At 29.2% G+C, this 22517-nt stretch overlaps 1 protein-coding gene and 1 long non-coding RNA gene across 9 annotated transcripts in view; one reads left to right on the top strand and one right to left on the bottom strand.

Annotated features, from left to right (window-relative positions):
- Window positions 1-19080, bottom strand: part of gudu (Armadillo repeat-containing protein gudu) — a 24263-nt gene extending 5183 nt beyond the window's left edge. Inside the window, exons 1-9 of one of the 6 annotated variants that reach the window (XM_012290288.2) lie at window positions 18935-19080; window positions 15459-15663; window positions 12872-13178; window positions 11642-11845; window positions 11005-11091; window positions 7051-7299; window positions 4225-4659; window positions 1298-1702; window positions 788-1009 (exon numbers count right to left, since the gene is read on the bottom strand). In XM_012290288.2, coding sequence (XP_012145678.1) covers window positions 788-1009; window positions 1298-1702; window positions 4225-4659; window positions 7051-7299; window positions 11005-11091; window positions 11642-11845; window positions 12872-13178; window positions 15459-15517 — 1968 coding nt within the window. In that variant the 5' untranslated portion in view covers window positions 15518-15663; window positions 18935-19080. The other 5 variants (XM_076532885.1, XM_076532882.1, XM_076532883.1 and 2 more) reach the window with 5 other exon arrangements.
- On the top strand, window positions 17042-21651 carry LOC105663108 (uncharacterized). Of its 3 annotated transcripts, none has more exons than XR_013038547.1 (3): window positions 17042-17792; window positions 17954-18338; window positions 19092-21651. It is a non-coding gene; the product is annotated as an uncharacterized LOC105663108 (long non-coding RNA). The 3 variants fall into 3 exon arrangements; XR_013038546.1 differs by having other exon boundaries at window positions 17044-18077; window positions 18207-18338; XR_001096602.2 differs by having other exon boundaries at window positions 17051-17528; window positions 17604-18338.
- Window positions 21652-22517: the final 866 nt, after the last annotated feature.

Consider the following 22517-nt stretch of genomic DNA (forward strand, 5'->3'; position numbering starts at 1 on the left):
AAATGCGTATGAAATATTTTCTTGAGAACTATTTTTCACATAAGTTTCGCTGAAATTGTATGGCACGATTCGATATGTTCGAGAACTGTTAGCTTCTTCTTGTTAGTTTCGAGAACTGAATTAATAATAAGGTACTAAAGTATTCTATTTTTACGATGTTTAAGACTTAATAAAAATTGTGTTCATAAACAACACTGCATTACCGCCAAATTAACTGAATTGGTTTTCTAATGCAAAATTATTATTTTGCAAATATTTTAATAACAAATAACTTTAGATCCTAGCATTTCCATTTTTATGTAAAATTTCATGATATATCCAAATCCATGAAAACATATTAGACATATGTATCATTTAAAAGGGGCGAAGAAGACCATCATATCTCAATAGAAGAATAAAGTAACGACAACGCAGTTACTGCACTATAGCTTTTGAAAACTATCTACCTTTTGTTTGAAAAATTTTCTAAACTATAAATCATTTATAACTTATTTGAAGTCGCTATATTACAAGATTTATCCTTTATTTAACAAACCTTACAGCGAGGTGAAGAATAACTATTAATAATAGAAGTAATTAATCTATATCATGTAAGGAGTGAATCATTCAGCATAAGTCGGAAATATATTCGACGTCGAAAAGACAGAGATAATGTTGGTGGTCCTATGATTCACTACAAATTAGAAGAACATCGAAATGCGTAACCCTTCGAAATGCGGCAGACCCTTCATCTACCCATTGATAATTTATAACAAAAGGATGAAAATAAAAGACATAATTACTATACCTTTATGATTCCATAAGAATGCATAGTAATACAGTTCGAAGGATCTTTGCTTAAATGATACGCAGCTATACAAACTCCTCTGAGAACGTCTTTATTTTTACTCGTCATGTAGTTAATGAGTGGTCCGACTGCTTTCAGTTGACCAAATTTATAACTATTTTCTTCCCATTCACTGCAATAAGCTATTGCTAAAGTCAAATTTGCACGTAAACATTCATCTTCCTAGAAAATATAGTGCATTTTAATAAACATAAAGGACTGTTTAAGTTTAATGAATTAACAAAAATAATCTTCTACAATATATCTAAAATAAAGAATAAATAATATTAAAGTTGATAGCCATCCAAAAAAAGGAACCGTTTAAATGTGCAATAACTGGTAGTAAATGCGATAAATTATTGAAATATGAAAATGTAGTAAGTGTTGACTGACAGTTTTTCGATTTCTAAGATTGGTTAAAAGAACGCGTTTCAGAAAGCAAGTGTTTTGATTGGAAACTATAAGACTTACCGTTTCTACTAGGTTTGATAATTCCTCCACCACCCCATGATCACTAAGAATACCCAGATTTTCTGGATCTTTAGCAATTTGAGCAATTGTAGCGCATACAGCACTCAGCACTTTTGTGTCTTTGCTTTGAAGAAGGCTAACTGTTAACTCCAATCCACCTACGAATGCACGTACCATTTCAGGAGAGTCCTTGGCGTATTTGATACATGGAACTAATGCGAGACAAGCATTTCTTTTGATCGCATCACTGGGATGTTTCAAAAGCGACCAGACCAAGCGGACTCCGTCCAAAATGTGTTCAGGATCGTTAATAATATCCATACATTGTTCATTTTGCGCGCATTCTTTAATCACCATTGGTATGTTTTCCAGCAAAGGTTCATACGTTGAACTCAACAATTTTATCTATAAATAAATAACAATATTATTTTATCTTGCAAACTGAAGAACAATGGCCATGAATCTTCATTTCACAAGACTAGCAGTAGTTTTACATATCAAGATATGAGTCGTTATAAATAATAGTATTAATGTAACAGGCATAATCTCTACGAAGTTTGTTTCTTAATATAGGAAACGTACAAAGTACCTATTTCAATATAATACGTAACGTATCGTTATTGCATTTAAGAAACTTTCAATAAGGAAAGTCCACAAGACTTTTCATAAATGTACAATTTATCTGGAAAATAATTTGATTCTAATTAAGATGAAAATAAGTGAATAAACATTTGAAGGACAATAATTTTGTATCGCTGATTTAATTTATTAACTAATTGACTGCAAAATTAAATAATTGTAATTGAAAATGAATTTAGTTATTAATGCAATTTGTGAAGTGTGTTAATTTTATTTTGGTTATGAAAGAACAGTGGCATTTCAAGGCAAAATTTAATGAATTTGCATACTTTTAGTAAAATAACAAAGATCTAATATTATAAAAGAATATTTTTGATACAAGAATATTAAAAGAATATTTTTGATATATAAGTGAAAGTGCGCTAACAGAACGTACATGGCCTCCTTTGTCCGATTGCAGATTTTGATTTTTCTGACATTTATATCAAGTAAATATGTTCTAAATTATATCTTGCTTTATCATATTTTAATGAGGAAAGTATCACTTTCTTCATCTTTTCATTTTAATGAGGAATGTAATGGAAAAATTTGTATAGAAATGGATTAAAAACAAAAAAGTTAGCAACACGTTAGTATTGTAAACAATACAACAGACTTTTAATCTCTATCAATTGCCACAAACGCAGCATCTCTTTCTTTTCTGCTCGCTATCTTTCTGTGCGTTCGATCCGTATTATCGTTAATGACACCAATAAATATAGTGCTAATTAAATCGTGTTTATTCTCATTTTAATCAAAAAAATTTCGAAAATCTGTTGGTAAAAGTTTGATAACAAAAACTCAATAATATAAAATTTTTATACTTGTATGGTTTAACGGTTATAATTTTGTTGCTCACGTAGATTATTTTCGCTTACATCGAGGTTGTACTTTTTACGATTAACGAAGGAAAAAAGGTTATTTAGAAAATTCCGAGTGAAAAGAGACGAAGGTCCCTTTGGCCACTCATTAAGCAACCATCAAGTCAAGAAGAGGAAACTGTCTAGTGTTTCATAATTTTTTTGCCTTGACGGCAAAGAGTAGGGATGGAACAGAAGGCGACACTAGACGAGGAAACCTATCTCCTAGCGAGAGACAGAGAACATAATCAATTGAAATGCCCAAGTCAAATGAATCGGGGAAGGAGGTACGATTTTGACGGAGTATTCCGAAATGCGCGTAATGTGGACAATGTTGTAGAAGTATGGCAGTCGAAAAAAATAGTTTAAAACTACACTGTAACGAAGCAAGTCATATCTCGTTACGAAAAACCACCAAGGCCAGTCAGCCTTATCCCTCCACCCAGTTATATTCTCGCCGCCGGACCGAATGAAAGGATGAGTGTTATGTTTTGTATGTGTATCCCTTTTTTGATATATTTTCCCTTCCTGCAAAATTTTACTGGAACAGGATTATTTTTAATCAATAGGTGAGTCTGATTCAAATTTGCTTATTATGTATTTATGAAGCATGAATAAATGAATACTACTTTTAATTATTCTGTTCGTTATTTAACTAATTGTAAGTTTTGATGTAAAGACTTCTTATTAGAAGTTTTAACTGTTCCGAGGCAAAGAAGCTTCATCGCGTTCACGTTCAGCCGCTAGACTCGAAGCTGTCGCTCCCGCTTCTCGGCGCAAGTAATCCTCATGCTCTGATTGGTCTGTGTTTCTGTTTAATAATTCAAAAATGAAGCTTCAAACCTTATTTTTGCAAAAGGAAATCTTATTCAGAATCGCGCCAGCTGCCCCCATTTCCGGGACCTACACTTATTGTGAAACACCCTGTATAGTTTTTCATTTTCTTATAAGTTATTTGTAATAATCATTTGTGTAACATATATTCTTCAAATATATTTTGTAAAGTTTTTTTTTGTAAAGTAATAACTTTAGTAACAGAGAGTACTAATGAAATATAGAGTAATAATTTTCGTACATTCTTATATTTTCAAATTTTTATCGTTGTAAAATTGATGCAAATACCTCGAAAGGCAATATTAGTACTGTACAGAAAATTTACTGCAAATACATTCCAAATTGTTAAAGGTTAACATGAAATTCGATTCATTTGCTTTAAATATCCCACTCGTTTGCACAACTAATTTAAAGGGACAGCGTTTTCAAGGTCAAAAGTGCCGAAAAAGAGTGTCGCCTCTGATTCTATCCCTACTTTGTATTCGACGGTCTGAACGACGGAAGACGCTATCCAGAACACCAACTTTCTCTTCGTTCGGAATTTTCTTTGTTGTCGCACATACAAATCACCTATACAAAAGTTTGTATGTTACAAAAGGAGATAAATATAATTACCAACTTTGGTAAACCTTCGTTGATTCTCAGAATATCCCTGTTAGTAGTATCTTTGCAACATTCAGCTAATGCTCCTACTACGTGCGCCAGTACGTTCTCATCCTCATGCTCTTCTAAAAATGGCACCAGCAGTGCGACTAAACCGTTCTGATTAAACCTCAATATATTTTCTGCGCTCGCCGCACATTTCCAAATTCCGCCTGTAACCGCGGCTAGCAAACGCTTATTTGCGCAGACTTCTTTGTCCTGCAAAAGCTTGCACAGCATATCCAGACCAGATGCTTCTCGAACTATATCTCTTGCAACTTTGTTGACACCACAATGAAATATAGCTAGTGCGCAATTTTCCTTCAGTTTAATATTATCGGTCTTTTTTAAGTGCCGTACAACATCAGGCATAATGTCCGTTTGTTCAAATGACTTTTGAAATGCTTCCTGCAAATGTGATATTATTTTCAGAATACAATATTGTACTTATAATACATACTAGTATTCTTAATAGTATACGCATTAAATGTATTCTTACATATATAAATGTATTCAGTGAAATTAGGTGACTGATCGATATGATATTTAAATATTAAAAATTTATGTATTACACGACAAATAATAAGAAATCATGATGCACAATGATTCAATGAATTGATATACTAGTCAAAATAGCGAATTGTGATTAATTACCTTATGAATTGAGCTAAAAAACAGAAAAATATCTGCTTAATGTTGCATTGGTAGAGAAATGAGGTGTTTCTCGGAGCTTGTGGGCATCAATGTTCACACTTTTTACAGTAATAGTGAAAGATTCTAGACATTTCTAATTTTCAAAATTATGAAGTTTGATAATTTGAAAATGTAAAAATTGAAAAATATAAAAATATTAACTTTTCAAATTAACAAATTTCTCAAATGCAAGAAGTTGGGAACTGACAAAAACTCACAGAAAACTGAAATAGAAGAAAGAAAATGCTTTTGCAAACATAATCACATTTTGAATGATACCCAGAAACGCAATTGCCATTATTTATGTTGTACCCCGTTAGTAACAAAAGCTGCATATAGCGATCATAATCAGGTCATTGTGTAATAACTATAGTCATCATCAGCCCATATACATAGTATGACAATTGCGAATTATATAAGAAACGATACTCCGCCAAGGCGAGGAGTTCGAAAAACATTGTGTTACTCGTAAAACGAATAAAGTCTGCTCTTATTTTATATTTATCGATCGGTAAAGTCCAGTTCTTTAAAGCTCCCGAACCCCAAACTATCCTATTTTCAACGGTGCACTCCAAGGGGCACAACAATTAACATGTTACAATGTAAATATTCATATTATTATAAAAATGACTGATCAATTATATTGCTTCTTCTTTTAAGAAATCTTACGACTACGTTCACATTCATATTCGATATTTTTATTGTAACTTCGAAATAAAACATTTATGCACTGTTAGTTAAACAACATCTTCCTTTTATCTTTGTATATTTCGAAAACTTTTAAGTTAAAAAATAAAAAAAAGTCATCATGTTCTTCCATTATTGCTTTAATGCTGCAACTATTAGTATTTTTATTTTTCGGTGAATGTAATTCGCACGAAAAATATTTAACAAGTCGAGCGCCACGTCAACCGCCGGTGGCTGACAATGTAAAATATGATGTAAAATAAAATAATTTTTAGAAAAAAAAATACGCCGACTTCGAAATGCACTAAAAAGTATAAAATAATTTCTATTTCCTAATGAAGTAATTTCTATTTCATTCAATCATACAATTACGTAACAGATATGAATGAAACCTATTTACTCGTTAGGTAGTATATTAAATACATTTCAACCTTTTCGGAGGCGGCGCAAAATTAAAAGATTATTTTGAATATGTTATTTAATTTCGCGCCGCCTCCGAAAAGGTTGAAATGTATTGAATATACTACCTAACGAGTAAATAGGTTTCATTCATATCTGTTACGTAATTGTATGATTGAATGAAATAGAAATTACTTCATTAGGAAATAGAAATTATTTTATACTTTTTAGTGCATTTCGAAGTCGGCGTATTTTTTTTCTAAAAATTATTTTATTTCACACTTTTTATCGGCCGACAAGACGTGTTTGTAGAAACAGTAGAAAATCGGCGACTGCATGTTGACTCATACACCACCAGAAACACGGAGGCATACGTAGAATTCAATACATTAGTAACAATAGTTTTTCGCTAATAACTCGAAAACTAAAGCTTCCCTTTAATTGTGGATAAGGAAAAAGTTGTTCAGAATCGTGTCCCTGATAACATATTAAAAGGACATGAAAATCGTCCAAAGTTGATTTCAAAACTTTTCAACAATTTTTCGCTAATATCTCGAAAACTGAACCTTTCCGCGAAATTTGTATATGAACAAAATTGTTCAGAATCATGTCCGTGATAAGATATTAAAAGCGCACTGAAATCGAGAAAACTTTATTTCAAAATTTGCCGGTTTTTTTGCAATAACAATACTTTGCAATTAAAAAATGAAAAATTTTTTGATAATGGTACCAATGGGGAGTCAGAACCTACCAGATGCAAAAGGTTTCGTTCCGATCGGTCCATCCAGCTAGGCGCAATCGGCGGGCACACATAGAAAAAAAAACTAAAAAATTTACATTGTTATAAGTAATTACTGAAAATTTATTTAAAATTTACTTCATTTTTATTTATTGCAGGATCGTATTATTAATGAATTTAAACACTTATTTCCATTATTTATTGCGTGGCCTCACGAATTCCCGTGGCGCTCAACATGTTAAGTACTTTATAATTCTTGAATGTTTAAATATTTCGCTTACCAGAGTCGCACACTGTTGAACGGCACCCATCATGGGTATTACCAAAGAAGTATGTCCAGACTTCAAAAAACGTTCCATGATCTTTACCACTCCATGTTTATGAAGCTGTTCTTTCACCTTTGGGCTGCTGCTTAAGGAATCCAAAACTTTGGCACAACCAATTGCAACTGCGAGTAGCTCTTTATTAGTTTCGGATAAATCATCATAAGATCGTTTTAAAGTTATGTCTGGTATATCCATCACGTCCAACTATTAAACATTGTGATTTTTCTCCATAATGTATTTGATAATTTTATATTAATCGGATTAGTACATATATTATATACAATTACACATTTTATAAGGTTATTGAATTTCAATATGATACTTTAAATATTCAATTGAATTTTATTGTTAAAGGTAGAGTTAAAACAGAGTCACAGAGATTTCGACTTATTGAGAGTTTTAAATAAAAGAGGTTTAACAAACAAAAATTTGTCATAGAGAAGCTTCATATGACGCTTAATGATTTTCTAAATGTAACCGCTTAAAGAAAGAAAAATTATATTTTAGGAAATTAATTATTAATTAAAAGAAAGATGTCGAATGATTGATTTTTATTATTTTGCAATATGTTGGAAAATACAAAATAAAATTGTTTTATATCAGATTTCGTTTTCGAGAAAATTTTATTATTATATTATACTTGAAAAACTTGTTCAAATAATCATCTGTCTTGCCACAAATAGATGTTACAATAATTTTGACGTTATTTTAACAAATAATTTATAAATTAATAATAACAGTTAATAACCTACAATATATTATTATTATTAGCCTTCATGAAGAATGTAGCCGGAAGCGTCATAAATTCGCGCATAAATAATAATACGGCACAGGTATAATAATATTATTATAAGAAGTCATAAATACATACATTATTTCATAACATCCATTAATTGTTGGATTAACGAAAGTGTTATTGAAATTGCCATCTTTTTTGCTGTAAATTTTTCTTATAAAGAATGAAGCTAAGCTTCTGTAGCGAACTAGATTACAAATATTGGATTTGCCATGATTCAACTGCCTGATCAAAAACAACTCGACGGAACCTACCCTTCGAGTCATCATCGATGAATTACGAGAGAAGAAGTATACAGACCTTGGATCTGCACTCGGAAGGGGCGTTTTCCAAAATACGTTAACGAGCTTCATATAAGACCCCAAATATTTCCACCCGCATTTTTAGTTAATGAAACTTTTCCATCGTATTCGTCTCGTTTTTCTGATTAAAATGATCACAATTACTTGTGTAGCAAACCATAAAAGTTTCGGGCTTCACGCCAAACTATACATAGATTTACAGCAGAGATACGAATTCCTCCCAATAACTTGTTATACACGTAATTATGTTCTTAATTATACCAGGTTTGGTATCATTTTAATCAGAAAAACGAGACGAATACTACGGCACGAGTTTTATGAAAAAATAATAAGAAATAAAAAAATTGCAATCTTTTCCTTTGTTTGCATTAGTATGTATCTCACCAATATTCGATCGTCGTTTGACTGATTCCGAGGGAGACCACCCAATAGTGAGGATAAAATTTTCACTCCTACGATAGAGATCTTTTTCGCTTATGGAGAGAATTATATGTATATGCCTCGTTAAGAACTTCGACTCCTCTATCCAGAAAATCGGGTTCACAAACCTGTTTCTGACAAATAATTTCATACTTCTGTCCGTGCGAGTCGGGTGTGCGTATCGTTGGCTGATACAATCATGTAATGACCATTATTTGACATTTGTTCTACGAACACAGCCAGTGTTATACTCAACCATACTCAACCCTTCCCTTTGCAATATTTTTGTTACTGGCAATATTCCATGCATGACTAATAAAATCTACTTTATTTATCGTTTCTTTTATTGATTCGTCCTTGGTTTCAAGTGCACCACAGTTTCTATTTTCGTATACCTCTTCTCAAAATATCTACAAGAAAATAGAATTCTACTCTAGAATTACTAACTCCTGTCAAATGTAAGTTAGACTGGTCATTTTCACATTTTAAAAAGTATCAAATTGACTGTGGCACCATTTGTTGGAAACGGACATTTGGCCCCAATTTTCTCGAGAACAGGCCCAAGGTTTTCAAAGAAGCATGTGTCAAACATGACACTCTTTCTTTAAAGATCTTCGAATTTAATTCTCTTGAAAACCAAGCCTTATATGATGAAATTTGACTGTATATTTCAGAATTATTTTTTCATGTAGAATCATCTCTTGTGTAGTTATAACACCATGTATTATGCACCTTATTTAGCTATTTCTAGTTGTAAAAATAGCAACGATAAAAGTTCATGTCCCTGAAATAAACTTCAACTTGTATACGTCTGATTATTTAAAATTCGAGTTAAAGAAGTAAAACAATATATTTGAACAAAAGTAAAATAATTCGGGTTAAGTAAGTTTTATTTCGATTTTTGGAGGTTTTCGCAGTAGAACCGAAAGGAATGAAGAAAGTTTTAGTCTTACAAGTGTATTCTCATCGTAGACGTTCGATTACACGGTGTAATTTAACAATTACATTACAAACATATACAATCCGTGGCCATCGAATTAGAACCACGTACGAAAATTTCATTTTTATGCCTATAACGTAATATCATTTATGAAAAATTGTCTTAGGTCATTCAAAATTATTATTAAATACGTTGATAACGATATATGCATAACAATTGGTTTGTTATTATCGTGATGATAATCAAATTGTGTGGGTGGTGAGCGATTAAGGGCGATATAAGTGTTTAGGTTAGACCCGAGTATCAATAGTGCACGATGTTTTGGCGAATGCCATAGAAAAAGTCTGGAGCCTACTCAAAAGACTAGTTTACAACTCTCTAAGCACCACATTAGCTAAGTTGAAAACAAGAATTATAGATATTTGAGAAAATAATGCAGATATAAGACACATGAGCAATGTATACGAAACATGTCATATACGAGCTGTGACCAAAGCAAAGGGTGGAAATACAAGATACTAACATGTGTTAATAATGTTATGTACAGTAGTAGTGCATCATGTTAATAGCTAATAAATTATATAATTACAATTTGAACTAGCCTTTTAATTTTATGGAAAACGTGAAAAATGCTGAAAATTTATAGTCATTCTAATTCGATGGCTAGGGACTGTATATTTATTTTTAGGTACGATGTTAATAATATATTAATATTATTATAAATAAAAAATAAAGAAAACGAAGATAAAATACCATGTACATACGTAAAATGGAATTGTTAAAAGAAGTGGATAAGTCAAAAAATCATAGTTCAAAGTATACTTGTTATGTCTATCATGTTTGGTGTAATTTTAATCAGAAAAATCTCATAAATGGAATGAAAAGACTATTAGTTAAAAGAAAAAGTTAAAAGTTATAATATTGTATTCGGAATTGTTAAAATTAAGTAAGTTTGTAATTTAATTTATAGATTATCCTTATATATGTATAATTTGCAGATTATTTGATGTATTAAATATGTATGTATTTAAAACATTAGGAAATAGATTAAACAAAGTTCAACAGTCTTACTATATTATGAATTTCGTTTTGTGATTTCATTTTTCAAGGCCATTATAAATTAATTAAGGTTTACAGGTATTACTGTTGAGACTTTCGGGTGTAAGCTGCGTCCTAAAGGAAGCAAGTGATATGTGTACACATATCAGTGTATCCCTTGATGAAGCTAGCTGGAATGCTGGCGAAACGTTGGGAACTCGCTTCCTTTAGGACACGGCTTACATCCGAAAGCCTCAACAGTAATACCTGTATGACGCCGGGCCGTGAAAGCCTCAAGTCTCTAATTAAGGTTTCAAAAAGGTTTTACCACGTATACATTTACTATAAGAAGATATTAAAAAAAGGCTTTAAAAACAATTACATTTAATTCATGTTTTCATAGAAATACTCACAATGAGCGGTATGCCACCACGAACACGTATTTGTTTCCTTGCTTTTCTAATTCGCGCAATGATAGCCATGGTTTCAGTAGCCAGAACCTTCGTACCAAAATAGATAGCATTAAATGTTGGTAACATAAAAGTCGATATAAATTACTTTAGTATTGATGAAGAAAATTAATTTTATACAGTGAGAACTGGATAAAACAGAATAATCTAACAGAACGGGATATGATTAAATTTAAAGGCACAACACATCAGTAAAATGGTATACTACTCCTGATACCTCAAAATAGGAAGTAACTTTAAAAGTGATATTTTAAAAATGAGGAATGTGCAACAACAAGCAAAATAAAGAGTATTTGAAATATAGATCCTTACATTCGAGATATGCAATTTTAATTTTATAAATCTGTAAATTTGAAAATTTGAACGTTTGTAGACTTCTAAATGTTTAAATTTGTAATTTTAATTACTTAAATTATATATATTAAATTATATATATCCGCAAATTTGAAAATTTTGCACTCATGTTCCAGTGTGTGCAAATCTATGTGAAGGAGAACCTATTCTCTAGTCCACCAAGAGTTTGGACTACTCTATTTTGTCCAACTTTCCCTGCGTGCGCGTTCGTATAGTTCAACTTTACCTGGATATCTCTAGCTGGATGCCTCAACATATCAATTAATGGTGTGACAATACCAAGATCAATTAGATATCGTCGCATTTCCGTGCAAGTTGCAATCTGAAGTAAGGCTGTCAAAGAACCATTTTGACACTTTAAATCTTTCGTTTCGAGTAGATTGACCAAGATTTCCAGACCTCCCATCTCCTGAATAGCTTTTTGTATTATCTGTTTCACGAAGAATAATTCAATTTACTTTCTTTTATCACATTGGTAAGTTTTCTACGAATAACTTGAGTAATTTAATTTTTTAATTAGTTACTGGAAGTAAATGAAAGTAAAAGAAAAACTCATTTATTCATATTGATTCATTCAATTCCCTTTACAATATATTTTAAAATTATGAAGTATTTTGAAATTATTTTAATTCCTATTTACTTGTTACTATATCACAATATTTTCTAAAATGCAATACATTATCAATTTACAATAAACTGTAATATTTTATGAATATTAGATATGAACATTTATAAAGATTAACTAGATAACTCATTTCAACGGAAATAATTGCCACAAATTCTTAAATAAATTATTAAATAGTTATCTTTACACGGATATTCACACGGCAAATTTTTAATTAAATATATCATACTTGATTAAACAATTAAATATTAAATATATTAAAAAGTATTAGCTATAAAAGAAAATTTGTATGAATTTATAAAACAACATTCAAACAATTTATGCTACCTTCATATACAAATTTATGTGATAAAGTAATCATTCATAAAATTTTTTATGTTTATTTTTCATTTCAATCTCGTTATATTTCGCAATATTATTAATTTGCTGGAAATTTATTATACACAAAAGCTAGTGATAGTCACAAAATAACAGGTTTGGCCTACAAAAAAGATGTGAAAGGATTTCTCTCCATTCCTTTTTCATTCATTTCTGATACAGTATCTGTAGGAAATCACTGTAATTGCCTGTTATTATAGGTAACAGCGTACTCTTCTTGTCAACGAATATAGGCTATATAGTGTCAGTCTTTTTCTCGTTAAAATTTGTGGCAAATACGGGTAATTTATCTCCGACAGGACGGTCGCACGAACTTTTTCTAATACCCATTACATAATTCAAATTTGATAATACATAATGAAAATGATTCCTACAACTATACAAATCGTTCATTACATATTTTCTGAACTTTGATTCAGTTATAAAAAAATAATCAGCAAACGAATAAATTACCCTGCTATTAAGGTCGTAATCCTTCAAGAGGCAAAGAGCCACCATGGTCGCTGTTTGATTGCCTGCTTTCATGTATCTGATAAGCTTTTGTATATGCCAAAATTCTGAGGGCACTTCCGGTAGTTCATCTTTCAAGAGTTTAAGTTCATCGTCGCTTTCAGATTCTGGCTCATCGTCTGAACTTTCTCCTTCTTCCTTTTCGCTAATGTAACGAACTCGAGGACCAAATGGTTCCCCTGTTACTATTGATATTAATGGCTTTGGTGCCTCTTCCGTTTCTATTACCTCGGGAATATCTGGTTCTACCCTTTTTACACCAGAACAGAGTAAGAATAATAACTTAAAAACTGGAGATGAAACATTTTTATTACCAACTCTGTATTCTGTAGTTGCAATAATGCTAGTCCATATTAATACAATGTACATTAAAAATTCTGGAAATTCTGACAGCTGAGATCGAACATAAAAAACGTAAGCAATGCTTCCTCATCGAGGAATAGACGCATGTTAGAAATAATAAGCAATGAATAATAAATGAAGGCTTCGTACATTAATAGTTATTAGCAGGAATAATGATTATCTCGTATAATAAATAAGCGATTAATGATTACATATTCATTTATATTTAAATAACAATTTTTTGAATAATGTTTTCCATATTTTTTTAGTAATGTCAAATAATTTAAAATCGATCTCTGTACATTATAATACATACATATGTACATATCAGGGTAGAGTATCTCGTAAATCATAGCAAATAGTAAATAATTTTTTACTCAATCAAAAATTTATTCGAATAATATTTGTATAAAACTTATGAATGGATCGAGGATATTAAAGGATAACAAAAAATGTTCTTACTTGAACAATATTACGAACTAAATTACGCTATGCGTAAACTTAATTATCCTCGAATTATTTTCATTTAATTCCAGGATCACCCAAATAATATACATATACACTGCTCAAAAGAAATATGGCATAGAACAATTTTAGGCAAAAATTGGGCAAATTTGACTGATGATAACTCCGTGAAAAATCATCGCAAAGTATGCTCTTTTTTCAAATTAAAGCTTGAGATCTCTACTTTAAGACGCTGTAGTTTCATTTTAGATTTGATGCATCACTACCACAATAACACCGTAAATGTGAGGTCATGTTTGCTACATTGAAAATTATAAAGTTTGACGAAATGTATGGACTTGCCACATTTTTTTTGGTGATACTGTTTACAGCAGCATAAAGTACGAACATTCACCTTTGATTTCCAGTATGTGAAAAACCGCTACCATTTTTTCCTGCAAAGATACGGAACTTTAAAGAAACCCTTGCATTTATGGCATATACTGCCGACATTAGCATTACCCGATATACAACTCGGAGAGGTTGCTGGACAGATTTTGCACATCATATGGCTCTAACAAGAACCTATTTTTGTATGTATTTGTGTATGAGTATCTGTGTGTGTGTATGTTTGAATTCTAATAACGTGTGTTTCCTCCGCGTTGTTGAATTATCCCTTGCAGCCTATTATTCACGTTAATGCAAGCCCTAATTTCTTTTTGTGGAATGTCATTCCAAAATTGAGTTAAGACTTGCGACAAGTCTTACAGATTGGCAGGTTGTCTTGTTAAATTTCTGTAGGGTTCAAATCTGGACTTACTGCAGGATGTGGAAGCAATCGAATTGAATTGGGACTGCAAAATTCGAGAATGATTCTCAACGAGGTTTCTCGACAATAATTCACACACACACACAGATACTCACACACAAATACACACAAAAAAAGGCTCTTGTCAGATCCATATGATGTGCAAAATCTGTCCAGCAACCTCTCCGAGGTGCATATCGGGTAATGCTAATGCCGGCGGTATATGCCATAAATGCAAGGGTTTCTTTAAAGTTCTGTATCTTTGCGGGAAAAAATGGTAGCGGTTTTTCACATACTGGAAATTAAAGATGAAGGTTTGTACTTTATGCTGCTGTAAACAGTATCACCAAAAAAAAATGTGGCAAGTCCATGCATTTCGTCAAACCTTGTAATTTTCAATGTAGCACACATGACCTCACATTTACGGTGTTATTGTGGTAGTGGTGCATCAAATCTAAAATCAAACTGCAGCGTCTTAAAGTAGAGATCTCAAGCTTTAATTTGAAAAAAAGAGCATAACTTTGCGATGATTTTTCACGGAGTTATCATCAGTCAAATTTGCCCAATTTTTGCCTAAAATTGTTCTATGCCATATTTCTTTTGAGCAGTGTAGTTTTGATACATGTATGTTCTTTAATATGTACTCTATTAACAATAGTAGATATCAATTTTTTCTAGCCAACAAAAGTAAAGAGAATGGTAATGTAAGACTTATTCTATGTTAATCTAAAAGTATTTTCTTCTGTCTAAACGTAATATCATAATATTAGATCATCAATAAATTCATTATTAATCATGAATCATATAAGCAATTTCATATAACTTCACATAATTTAAAAATATCTAATTATATGTATATGTATGTAAACGTACGCAGTAATGAAGTCACTTCCTCTACGTTCATTATTTCAGAATATTTAATAGTTTAAAACTTACGGTGGTAATTGCTCTATAGACATTTGTTTAACATCCTTCTTTCGCTTCTTTGGCGGCATGATTTCTCATTTATAATTGTAGCTACTAAAACGTAATAGAGCTTATTTTCTTCTAACAAGATAAGTAACTTTGATACTGTTAACCTCTTCGTTGGGTATGAAGATATCGATCAAACAGTTGTTTGAAATACGAAGCTTCTCTCTATCTTGTAAATATAACATTATGTTTATTTTTTTTTATATGCTTTTTTTTACCAAACTTTCCCAAACTTACCAAACATTATACATTTTTATATACATTTGAACATCAATTATATTTTATTACCTCTAACCCGAAAAATTTTGTCTTTTCTTTGAACCCGTATCGTTATCTTATGTATACAGAGATTTACTTGTGACAGTGACAATAGAATATACATAGACTTAACTTTGATGAGGTAAAATCTGATATTATAATATCACATTCAGTTATTATCATATTATCATTTTTTATACACAATTTCAGTCTTCAATTTCTGTTCTATTTTTGATATAATAATTTTTTTCGTAATACAAATTAATGCATTATTCTCGCATAATAACAATCTTATCTTCATAAATTCATTAATGTATCATTTCATTGACAATTAAAAGATTAACTGTTAATTAAAAAGGCTGATTATAGTTAATGATATCTAACTTATTTAAGCAAAACAGTTACCGAATATACTATGTTTTTTTCGTTCGTAACACTTTTCAAACGTGAACAAGAACGATGAAAAGTTTATCCAGAAAGATATTACATATCAAATGTCCTGTTTTGAAGCATTGAAATCTAATGTAATTTAATAATATAAAAGTACCATGATATTAATATTTAAGTACATCAGTTTGAAGTTTCACATTCGTGAAAATATCAACATAAACTTATTATGCACATTTTTAATATTAGTTAGGTAATTATCAGAATATCATCTTATCGTTTACTTTGTACAATGCGCATTAAGGTGATTATGAAATTATAAATAATCTTATATGAGAACAGTAACCAAACATATATACGAGTTTCTCAAGAAACATTAAGTTTCAAAATGATGTAATGTAAATACTTCTTTCTTACAGTTTCGTGTTATCAGATGGTATCAGACTTTAATGGTTATGAATTATTCTTTATTAAATTCTACAGATATAACAGACAATCTGTAATTTTATATTTTAGATATTCATATAATGTCTATACAGTTATTTCTACTGAATTTAAAAATTTAAATTGATACAACACAAATATTGTTTTACAGTATTTTGATATCATTAAATTCTGTAAGATTTTCAACATTTAAAAATCGTCTATTTAATATATCACGATCTCGTATACGATATGAAGCTTTTTTAACAGCTGCCTTTCTCAGTTTTTATGAAAAATATTAATAAATGTACTATGCAGATACTTTCATAGATTTTATTTTCATTTTTGCTTTAAATGAATGTAGCATTAACTATATTTTGAGATACTTTTATGTCATCGATGTATGTCAAACATTCTATGTTTTGAAATCAGTCACTTTTTGTAAAGAATCTTAATAAAAAATGTAATTTTCGTCAAACTTCAAGCTATGTACTAATATGCCATAAATGCTTTTTTGCAATATTTTTGTGATTAAATTGAATTCGATTTTTTCTGTTTTCAAATCTGTTTATAAAGAATTAAACTAAATAACAAAAATGAATTCATAGTACTTATAACTGATATCATAGAATAACCAGTCATTGAATATCACTACCTAGATACCGTTTCTTCATTGAACCACATTCTACGTTTATCGAAATAATCAACATTTACTGTGTATAAGAAAATGTCAAAGAAGACGCATAAACGACAGTAGTCTTCTATTCCTAATTTAAGGTTAAAAGTGTTCCAAATTTTTAGTTTATTCATTAAATCATGTTGAAAAAAAATTTTTCGTTATGTATCAAAGATATTAATAACATTTAATAAGATTTGTTGAAAAAAATTAAACAGAAATATGAGCCTATACAATTGAACGCATCAACTTCGAAAAAATAAAGCTGTCGTTTACACAAACTTTTATTGGTAAATCAGTACATAAAAATTAAATGAAAATTTACAAATATACGAACCAAGAATAAATAATATTAAACATTGTAGAATGAGAAACTTGAATGAAAAAGGTGGATATAAAGGATATTTAAAAGGGATTTATAAAATTATTTAAGTCAAATGTTCCGCATAGACATATATGCTACTCCATTTTCAGTGGTTTTGCTTTTAATTTCCTTATCAACTTGGCTATGCATATGTCGCTGGGGATTTCGATATAACTTGAAAGATCGAGAAGTAATTATTAGATGTATTAATGTTTAATATAATTATTATTAATAGTTCGCTATCATAGTTTTAAAAATTGTTCTGAACGACAATCTAATGGCATTACCTAATAACTATAACTTTCAAGACATAAATAATTTCGATTTTGTACTTTAACAATTAATATTCAGATCCTTTCATGCTTAATCTTGTACTTCATCGTTATTACGCTATTGAACATGTTTTTCTTGGGCCATATGCAATTTTATTGTGATTATCCAAAATGAAATTGAAAATTAACAAACAATGATTATGGTAAGTTCAAATTACATTATTTTGTTCATTTTACTTACTAAAAACTAGCACGTGTGAATAAATTAAATAGTATCTCAATAACGAAATAATTGTAATGTATATATCAGTAATAATATTTATTATTCTTAGCAATTTCTCTTTTATTGCAAACATTGAATACTGTGCTCTAACGAAGTACGTGTTGATGAATATGTATATGAATATGATTTTTGATAGACATTTCTACCAACTAAACATGGAAGAATATTTTTATAAAAAAAAGTAAACATAGCAGAATTCTTATTAACAAAAAATGCGCCTACGTAAACGGTGAATAATTATGCACCAACCCAATACTTTTTATAGTGAATCAATTTTTATCTAAAAACTGTTGTGCTGCTTAGCTGGACTTTTGTGATTGTTTAAACTTTTATTCTATTATGCTTGACTTTTTATTCAACACGTTTATTCATTTTAACTACAAGCTTAAGTAATTATTAAATAATTTCTATACGGTTTTAAAAAAATATCTAACCTTTAAACACGTTAATGCTTGATAATCAGCAATTAAATGCATAAATAAATTGAAAACTATAGAAATATGCTAAATATGAATGTGATAAAAATGTAAAAGACACTAAGATAATAAAATACTTTCTGACACCTTTTTATTTCAAAATGCATAATTTAGACTCTAATGTAATTAAATGATACAGAGAAATTCTAATAAAAAATCACAAAACAGTAAGTTAAAAACATATAAGATATTACAAAAGTTTCCAATTTAATCAAACTGATGCCTGATTTTATAATTTCCTGACGATTTTAAGATGTCAAATTTCATTAATAGCAAAATATTGGAGTATTTTAATATCTACCTTATTCTATAATTGGTCTTTTCATTTGTATCCACCTTTTACACATTTAACTCGGTTATTATTATATATCAACATAAAATTTGTCAAGTATATAAATTTAATATATTGTGTTTAATAATAATATGTTTAGATTTTTAATCTAGATCATGTTTTTTAGTGTTCAAGTAAACTTGGCAATTTGAATCAAACATAATATGTAAATTTGGTACAACAACTATTAACTCAAAATAATATCATTGAAGAATTTATGTTGATTGGATTTACTAGACATTACTTTAATTTTTAAATCATATCATAATGTAATTGTAATATAAAAGCATGTTATAATATTTTTGTTACAAGAAATAAAAGCAGAGATTTGTCAATCTAAATAAGGATAAATGTAATTAAATATATGTTCTGTACCTAGTGAAGATTTACCATATATTATGGAAAATTTATATTGACTAATTGTATGGCTGTAAATTTACATGCATGTATGTTGTTTTAAAAAACGTGGATACTATTTTTAGAAAAAGAAAAGGACTATGGATGAAATATAGACCCAATTGATCAACGTGAAATAGACATATTTATTATTGCACATAAACACGGAGATGAGAAGTATAAAAATATTCATGCTGTTTATGTGTTGTTACATACATTACTAATAAAGATATAAATATGTTGATTTATGTAAATATACATATATGTACATCATATACCTATAGCTGATTTATCTTAAGATATTGATGGGCATACTTAAAAAGAAACATGCATACAATAAACATACACAGCAATAAGAATTAGATTAATTGTGACTATATGTAACTGAATTTATTCAAATGAAAATATTATTGCAGAATTAAGAAAAAACATAAACAATTTTGAATTAATTGTATTATTTTTCAAACAATTTTGCAACTAATATTCCAATAAGTGAGAAAATAATCTGTTATGATTGCTGAGTAAGTATTTTCTCAATAAAATAATTGACTAAATAACATTTTGCAATGGGCATCTAAATATCTCCTTTCTCTAAAAATAATCAACAAAATGTACAATGACTATACCAAATAGTGAGAAAATCTTTTTATAATTTACCTAATTTTACATTAAACCATAATAATAATTAACCATTTTAATTATAATTTATAATTTAATTAGTAAGTTAATTAACGTAATAATATTCACATCTATCAAACACAAACATAACTATAATTATGTTTGATTTTGTATCTTTATCATAGTAAACATCAAACAATATCTAAAACTAACATATGATAGTAAAATTAATCTTACAGTTACTTATCTTTTATCAGTTTATTATTGCACTCGTTTAATTATTAGTTGGTAATAGAAGATTATAAGCTGCACGTCATATTTTATAGGAAAATATACATTATCGCAATAGTTGAACCATTATAGTTTATTCACATGTTTATATAATGTAAATGTCTTCTTAATTTATTAATATGAATTAGAGGATTATTGTTCCTCCTGAAATTGATGATTCTTAACAGCTTAAAATTTATGCTCAAATTTAGACAATTCTACACACACATTATATATATATACGTTTTATAATACCTTAATATACTTAATAACTTGTAATTGCCGAAGCATCCATATCTTCACAAATTTAAGTTTATTTTCAGCACCTTTTAACACCAGGTAATTATTTTAAATAATATTAAGTAAAAATATTCCAATATTTATTTGAAATAATTTAGGTAGCATCCAACTCCATTTATACCATCTTTCAGGTATGTTATTTATTATTTTCTGACAATTAAGCAATATCTGTTTCTGCACTAGTTTTAATATAAGCATTGAAATTATCAACTATTTGTATCTCATAAATGTATAATAAAATTACTAAAGAGATAACAATAATTTTGTTTTGATTTTCATATTCCCTAATAAATTATTATTAGCAGAAGTTTTATTCATTTGAAAGATTTTGAATGTAATACATGGTTATATTTAAAATAATTTCTATGTTATAGTACGTTGTAACAAGCAATATATTTATTGCTACAAATAATAGTGAGATTGATGGATTAAATCATGCTAAACTCATTTCTTATCGATTTTTTAGTAATCATTTGTTATGTATCTGAGTGCCTATTTATTAAATTTTATGCGACATTTTAATATAATTACACAAATAAATAAACCTCAAGTAAAAATCAAGGAAATATGTAATCACAGACATAAAACCATATTTGTGTAAATATTTTATTTCAAATGAATCTGTTATGACATACTAAGCTTTCGGCTCATACAGTTATGGTTCAAAATAATAGTAGTACTGAATTGTATACTAATAATGGAAAGAATTTTAATGTAATTTAGATATACCAGATATTATCAAAAACCTACACAGACAAAATGAAGAACAAATTATGTAAAATGTAAAACTGTTTATAATATAGATGTGGAAAAAAGATTCAATTTATTTTAAACAAGAACAGAGTCAATATCTTGATTGTTAACATTTATAAGATCTACAAATAGTACCGATAGATAATAGTACGCAACAAGATATACTTGGTTTACTTGTGAAAAATTATAATAAAAAGATTCAATTGCAATTATAATCTATTATAACTTCATTTTTAACCACATTTACAACAAAAAATGTTAAAAAAAGAATATATATGCATATGTAGGTATTATTAAGGAAATTTTACATATTTTTAAACATTATATATCAATATTTTATTATATTTTCTAGTAGTTATAATATTCAAAAATACATTTTATCTTTTAAAATATAAGTACTCTAAAAAATATGTAATGTAAATACTACACTGTTAAATAATATTAACATAATATGAATTAAATTTGTAAGATTATTGTCAATATTGATTAAATTTTTTAAAAATTAATACTTTTGTTGTATGCTCCTGTACAATTTAACATAAAATTTGTATTTGTTTGTGCATGTTTTATACTAAAATTTTCTGCTGTAAGTGTTTCTATCGTATCCTTCCAAATTCTTTCCTAAATTGCGGCAATTTTTAATTTATACTAACTACTATCTAAATTCACTATACTTATTTATTCAGATGAGTACGTGACTTAATTAAATATGCAGGCGAAGCGTGCGATGTCCACGTGATACTTGCACGGTTACTGTTGCCACTCTTGTTGGCATTCACCTTGAGCTTCTGGAAAAACCGTGCCGAAAACCCAGAAGAAAGAGTTTGCTGGTCACCTTGGAGTCACGCACAACCTTAAGATGATTGATATTGAAAAAAAACGGATTTTTCGGCGTTGATCTGTTCCCTTCCGAGATGGTACGTTTTCTATTAAAATGTTCTACCTCGTGATGATCAGTGTCTTTTGACCATCCATTTTTTTTTGACTATCCTATCGGTGGCACCAATTTTTTGTCGCGTTTCTTTGGGATAATGGAGAATTTGTGGTGCAGTTCGCTATCAAAGAGTGCTAAGGACGCTTTGTTTGATATTCCATGAAATATTTTAATTAAAAAAGTAATTAATATTTATAATGAATTTAATAAACTTGAACAATTAAATTAAACTTTATAACTTTCTTTAATTTGAATTTATTAAAAACTAATTTAACTACAGCT

This window comes from Megachile rotundata, chromosome 6 (genome assembly GCF_050947335.1).
Source record: "Megachile rotundata isolate GNS110a chromosome 6, iyMegRotu1, whole genome shotgun sequence".
NCBI lineage: Eukaryota > Metazoa > Arthropoda > Insecta > Hymenoptera > Megachilidae > Megachile > Megachile rotundata.